This window comes from Topomyia yanbarensis, unplaced genomic scaffold (genome assembly GCF_030247195.1).
Source record: "Topomyia yanbarensis strain Yona2022 unplaced genomic scaffold, ASM3024719v1 HiC_scaffold_62, whole genome shotgun sequence".
Taxonomy (NCBI): domain Eukaryota; kingdom Metazoa; phylum Arthropoda; class Insecta; order Diptera; family Culicidae; genus Topomyia; species Topomyia yanbarensis.
In genome coordinates, this window is record NW_026683847.1 from 92,600 (window position 1) to 100,060 (window position 7,461).

General features: G+C 33.9%; 1 protein-coding gene across 1 annotated transcript; it reads right to left on the minus strand.

Moving 5' to 3' along the window:
* LOC131696037 (uncharacterized) lies at nt 1–3,376 on the minus strand. Its single transcript, XM_058984565.1, has 2 exons — nt 2,765–3,376; nt 1–18 (listed from the first exon to the last, which is right to left on the minus strand). The coding sequence occupies exons 1-2, from the start codon at nt 3,374–3,376 to the stop codon at nt 1–3; spliced, it is 630 nt and encodes a 209-aa protein (XP_058840548.1).
* Between the last annotated feature and the right edge of the window lie 4,085 nt (nt 3,377–7,461).

Consider the following 7,461-nt stretch of genomic DNA (forward strand, 5'->3'; position numbering starts at 1 on the left):
TCATGTACCCTCCTCATCCTGTAAATGATATTCATATGATATCAATATTCTAATATTACATAGGTGTATTATATCAACTATTAAATAAGTAAATAATATAATAAACTAACAGATCATCAAATAGATAAATAAATATGTGAATAAAAAAATAGATAATTATATGAATAAATAAAAAATACATAGAAAGCTTAAAAAATAAATAAGTGATAAATAGCTAGATAAATAAATGATTCAATAAATGAATAATTAAATAATTAAATACATGAATAATCACCTAATTGTTATATGAATAATTCACAGATTTCAATACGGTCATACTCGAATAGATAATTCACACTTTAGTTACTTTTATGATGTCCTGATGCACCCTCTTCATTATCTTATTGGGTTAAGCCAATAATTAACTAAATAATCGATAAATGAATAATTAACGAAATAAATATATAATTAGTGAAAGAAGAAAAAAAAAATAAATAATTGAATAATTCAATTCTTTAATAATAATCATATAGTATGTTAATAGATATCATTACAAGCATACCGGAAAGGAGATTTCAAAATTTGTTGTAATATGAGTAAAACATTGAAAGGACGCTAATAGCAATTTATGTAATAAAGTCTAGTAATGTTAAGATTCACCTCTTATTTATCGTATTTACATTCTACAATTTCAGTGTATTAATTCCGACTTTGAAATTATTATGGAGTATTTCGAATATAGAATATGTACTATCTTATTCCAGAGCTGCTTCCATCCATCATGCTTGTCATCGTAGCCCAATCACTCCCATGTACCAACCCGATTTCCATGTATTTTTCAGATCTCGTAATTGTGTACCACTCGACCATGATTTATTCTAATGTATTAAAATGATAGTAACGAGAGTAACGTCCTCCCTACCTCCCTCACTTCAATTTTTTTGTGTTAATCTACTACCGAAAATCATGTTTCAAAAAAAAAATGTATCAATAATGTTTCAAAAAAAAAGTATTTTTCTAAGTTGTATTATCGAATTGTCAATCGAGTCTGCTGATATTACTGGCTAACTTCAATTTAAATTCTACTTTTATTTTATGCCGCACAGTAATCATTCAATGTTTAACTACTTTCTCGTTACTATCATTTTCGTTCTTTCTTCGTATTAATATTATTATTATTATTATTATTATTATTATTATTATTATTATTATTATTATTATTATTATTATTATTATTATTATTATTATTATTATTATTATTATTATTATTATTATTATTATTATTATTATTATTATTATTATTATTATTATTATTAACATTATTATAATCGTTATGTTGGTTAATTTTTTTTTTTTATAAATGGATAAGAAATTAGTTACTTAGTTTTTATTCAAATATGTTTCCCTGTTTATATTGGCCCTTTTCTCATTCATTATTTTTATATATTTATTTATTTTTTAATATCTTTTAATTTTTTTTTATTTAATTATTTTATCAACCATCGGCCATCGTTATCGTTTTTATAGTATTTGAAAATATGCTACTTAGTTCATTACCTTCAGGTGGCCGAGGATTGTTATAATTTAGTTTGGCCGACATCAAGACTTTATCGGCATTTCTCGTTACCTGTGTGTTGGTTGCTATGCAGTTGATTAAGATTTTTCTCTATTCCTAATTTACTAAATTTTTAGTAACCTGCTCTTCTTAATATTGTGACATTACTACTTTTTAATAATTCGATCCACCTGGTGGATTTTGAAACTTTTCTATAATTTTTCTGACCCTTTAGGTCTTTAACTCATTCATTCTAGTTTGACATTCCTCTTTAATGGACGATTGACAATTGCCAACTCCCTATTTACGTAATTGCCGCTTTTTATAATAATGGTCTGTTAGTTATCTTACTATTATTCTTCCGTACTGTCCTCTCCTCCTTTTTGTGATTGAATTTCAGTTTCATCGCATTTTTATTGGGTGTCCTTCTGTTCTTCTTTGAATGTGTCCGAAATAACTTATCCTGTTGACTCGTACTCTACGATTTACAGTTTTTCCTTTTAGTTCTTGTCGCACATTGAATTTTCGACCGTCCGTTTTCCTGCAATGGTTCCAAATATCCTTTAATATTTGTTTCTCATACCTTCCTAACTGTATTCTGCTTCTTTTGGTCAATGTCGCTGTTTTAGTTCCGTACAGAATGGATGGTGCTATTACTGAATTATATATAAGTTTTCCGATTTCCCACGAAGGTTTAAATTTCTTGCAGAATTCTATCACTGTTTTGGATACTTTCGCTGCATTCACGCATCTTTGTTTAGTCGTCGCAGGCCTATTTAGTGTGTCGGTCAACCATGTCCCAAGATATCTCAAGGATGTTTTAACTTCATATATTCTTCCGTTTAGTACTACTGTTTCTGGTGTTGTTATTGTTGAATTTGGAAGTCGCATCAGTATTTGGCTCTTGTTGTTGTTTATTTCCAATCCCACTTCGCTTAGACGTGTCTCCATCGCTCTTAGAATTTTCTCTAATTCATTCTTGTCTTTAGTTATTATTAAAATGTCGTCCGCAAAAACCAAAATCAATGGTAGTTTCAAGGACCCTTTATCCATCATGTTCAGTTCTGGTATCTGTTCCTTGACTTTTCTCAACACATCCTGCATAACAATGTTAAAAAGAAAAGGTGAAAGTGGGCATCCTTGCTTGACTCCTTTTCCTCTTTCACATTCTGCAGTATACTGACTTTGCCATCGCACTCTTGTTTTTTCTTTTCTGATACACTGCAATACTCTATCGATTAGATGCGAGGGTACATCTAGCTTAGCCAAAATATTCCTTAGCTCTAGCAAGCTAACATTGTCAAAAGCTTTACTTATGTCCAGTGCTGCTACAATTACCGATCTCCCAGCATTCCAGTATTCCTCCAATATCCTTCTCGTTACAAACATGTGATCATCGGTTGACCTTCCTTCTGTAAAAGCTGCTTGGTTAATGTCAGGATCTCCTGTAAAGTCTCTCAGTCGATTCTTTAACCATTTAGCATATGGTTTATATCCACTATTACACAAGCTAATCCTTCTGTAATCCTGTACTGCTTTTGCCGAGGGTTTCTTAGGTATTGGAACTTGAATAGTTTTCTTCATTTCTTCTGGCAGTTCATTCTCAATCCAAACTCTTCTCCAGACCTCCGCCATTTCTTTCTGTGTCTCTTCGTCTGCGTATTTTAGATGCTCCATTCTTATACCGTCTGCTCCTGCTGATTTCCCGTTACATTGCTGTTGCATAATACGTAACATATCTTCCTCTTTTGGTGGTTCCGTCATCGGACACGTATCCTGTTCTTCCATCAACTTGATCTCAGGTCCTTGACTATCTTTCACCGCTTCATTCCAATGACTCATAGGTATGTGATTTTTCCTGTATCTCGTTCTATTCATGAACCCCTTTAAAAACTGGTAGGATTTTCTAATTCTTACTGTTACATCAAAATCGTTAAGCTCTTTGTAAATTTTTTTTATTTTCCTTTCATTGTGACTTCTTACTGCAGTTTCAAATTCCATCCTCTTGTCTCTCAATTTCCACCTATATGGCAGTATATGTGGATGTTTTTTTGCTAAATTTACAGCTCTCCTCAGCCTATTCAGCGCGTTTTTCCTTGTGGGTGTTAGTGGTGCTCTTGCTGATTTTAGAACCTCATTTGCTGCTTTTTTCATTTTCGCTGTTATTGTGTTGAAATCAACATTAACACTGGTCCCTTTTTCCATGTTTTCATTATATTTCTTTAATGCTGTATGATATTTTTCCTTTATGCTATCGTATTTCAGTGCTGACGCATCTAGCTGGATCTTCTTCTTACTCTTTTGTTCATTATATCTCTCGATTGCTCTTATTCCCATTACTATCATTTTGTGGTCCGTCTCTAACCTAGTCCAATATCCTTTGATAAATCTTATTTTAATGCTGCTTTCTCTTGGTTTTACTATATGATCAATTTGACTTTCTCTTTTACCACTTTTCCATGTTATTTCTGTGTTTATTCCTATCTCTGAAGATATATTCTTTAATTTATGCATCGTCAAAAACATTTTAAATTCCTCTCCGTTCTCGTTATTCGCTTCACATCCCAACTTTGTGCCTACAGTCTCACTATCTTCAGCTGTAACAAAATCTCTCCCTATCTGTGCATTCCAATCACCTACTAGTATGAGATTAGGTCTAATATTTGCTTGATCAATTATCTTTCCTAGTTTTGAGTAAAATAAATATCCTTTCTTATTTGGACCGTGAACATTTATCAGAATATTTTTTTCCCATTTACGAACAGACTTACTGATATACCCTGAAATCTCTTTCCATTCCTTCATTTCGATACATGATCCCTTTCTTATCAATATCGCTAGTCCTCTAGATTTATTTTGCCCCTTTGCTCCTATCATCCATTCATAGTTCTTTGTTGAAATCGCTTCGGCTTTAACATTTACTTCCTGCAATGCCGCTATGTCTACATTATAGGAGATTAGTATATTATCGATCTCTTGACGCTTCTTCAGTTTTGCACATCCTCTTATATTTAGTGATGCTATCAATATCAGTCTTCCATTTCCTTCTTCGCTATTATTTGACTCCATCGTTTTTTCTGTAATTTTGCCCTGGTTGATTTCACTGCCGTTTCCCTGTGTATCCATGTTTAGTGTTTCCTCTTCGAACTCCTTTCCAATTCCCTTTTCGTTTGTTCTATTGTCCTTATTTATTCTCTTACGATTTCGCTCATCTCTAGCACTTTCTTCTTCTATGCCAATTATACTGTCGAAGTGATTTTTATTAGCCCCTTCTCCTGTATACAAAATTCGCATGATATCTTCTTCCCTGCCCTTCTCCTCGCCTATCGCCAAAGTTGGATTATCTGTTTGGTACAAAATGAGTTGTTTATCCAATATTTCCGAAACAGCTACCATGCTTTCATGTCCAAGATGAATTCCCGCTTGTTTGATATGCTCAATGAAGTTCAAGAATCCTCCTTCCTGCAAACTTTCTGTTAGGTACATTTCAAATCTTTCTTTATTTCTCAGCATATAATTTGCTATCATAGCCCGGAATTTCAAAATATCTTCCATATCGCATCTGTATTCTCCCTTGTGTTTATTGATTTGATCCATTACCGCTCTAATTAAACAGTTTCCATCTCCTAATATCCTTTTGACTTGCAGTATCCTTTGCGTTCCGTACTCCTTTACTTTGTATACTGAGCCTGTCGTTTCTTTCTCTACTGCCCATTCTTGCTCTTTTACATTTTCCTCGTTGCTTTCCTCCATACTCACCATGCTATAAAATTTATCTTTACCATCCGTATTTGTAATCAGAATTTTTATCGTCAATAATCTGTCCGTCTTACTACAAAATTGTGGGTGCAAAATTTCCAACCCACCATCCTGTTGGAAAAACATAATTTTGACCCGAAATAACTCAGTAACTACTTGAGCTATTTGAACCTCCATTCCATTTTGTCTCGAGTAAATTTTATGTACATTGTCTGTGAGTTCTTCTCCCCAAATATTTGAAAAAAGATCTAAATTTCGTTCTATAAAATCTCCCATCAAGCAACAAAATTCATTTACATTTAAATTAGCTTTATTAAATTCTGTGTTTATTGTCTTTAATTGATGTATCATTGCATCCATAAACGAAAACTTGTCCATTGATTGCATCGCTACAGTTTGACAATCATTCATTTTCGCCTTTATGCTATCCATTTTTTCCGTCTTTGATATCTTAGTTTATAATTAGTTTCGAAACTTAATGCTAACCTTACCTTAGTTGCCTTACTAGTTGCTGCAATTGTCAATCGCCTTAATATGTACTCGACAACTCTCTTTTATTCCATTTATCCCCATTTCTTCTTCATCAATTCGAGATCGTTATAAAATATTTTCCTAAATATTTTCCAGTCACACTTTTCCACTCTTTTCTCTCACGCACCACCTTTCCACCTCATTGCAATTGTTTTTTTCACTTCCTATACCTAGCCACCCACAATGCATTTCTACTTCACTCATAAACTGTCACCAATACAGCCAGCTGCCTGTTCCTTTTTTTTCGTGTCAACAGCTTCCACTACTCTGTGCATCTCAATGCTGTCAGTTTTTTTTTCCTATCACCATACCTTACCCATTGCATTGCTCCACACTTATGCTGCTGCCATTTTTTCCTTCTCTCTCTCTATTTAGTTCATATTGCTGCCATTCATACCGCCTCGTAATCAACCACACACCACTCATAGATTAGCACTAATACAGCCAAAAGGCTGTTTCATTTTTACCGTTTCGATCAGCCTATATCAATACACGCAGCTGCACAAGGCTGTTAACTTTTTTTTCCACCACCGTACACTTGCCACTCTGAGGTTCTCTCTATATGCTGCTGTTAATTTTTGCTTCTCTCTTTGCTCCTATCCAGCTGGCTGTCGTTCATTCGACAACGCAAACCATAAGCACGAACTTCTTTCCAGCTCCGATCATCAACCGGCACTAATACAATCACGCTCTTCGCTTGTCTGTCGCAACAAGACAGTTCATTCACCCCTTCCCCTCTTTATGGCAGACCGTCCACTCTCTCGTTTTGCACTCTCTCCTATCGACACTCTCATTCGACCACCATTTTCATTTCGCTGTCGGGTCCGGCGCTTCGCCTCCTGACCAATATGATTTTTTCATCATTTGCTTTCTTCCACTATCTATATCTATTCTATTGGTATCCAATGATACTCCTATCACCGCTTAATCACCAATCTAGGCTATTCTTCTTAAACCTTAATCAACTCAACTTCAACTTATAATTCGTACTAAACGAAAACTGCTAGCGCGCAATGCGACCGATCGCCTTCGTGTCTTGATGCCAACTGTTCCGAAATTCGCATTATGTATTATTTATTAGAAAAAACTTTTATTGCCCATTAGGGTGACGCAAATTTATTTTGTATTGAAGTTTCATATTGTTTTTAAACTGTTCCTTGAATTCCTTTTTTTTGGATATTTAAATATATTGCAAATTAAATTCACTACTTATTAAGGTTGCGCATAAATAAGTATTACGGGTCAAATGAATTTTTGCAATAATAATTATGGTACACTGATAGCGGTAAGCTCCTACCTAGTAGCCACACGGTATTATTTTTAGTTTTAAGCCTGAGTTTAGTCCGGTTTAAGGCGTTTGTACTAGAGATGGTCGAGCTTCAATTTTTTGAACTCGAAACCGGCCCGAGCCCGGAATTTTAAAATTTGGAGAACCTGAACCCGACCCGAACCCGAGAATAAATTTTTTGTAAAACTCGAACCCGAGAATTTCAAAATTTTCAAACCCGGGTTTGAAATTTGATAATTTGAGAAACCCGATGCAAACATGATTTGTTAATACGGAGAATCAACTAAAGATCGCGAAGATTTTTAATTTTAGGTAACCGAGTTGAATCCTAAAGCTTATCCAAGAATTA

Excerpts from the sequence above, each read along its gene's own strand:
- LOC131696037 (XM_058984565.1), bottom strand. The coding sequence starts at position 3,376 with ATGAGTCATTGGAATGAAGCGGTGAAAGATAGTCAAGGACCTGAGATC.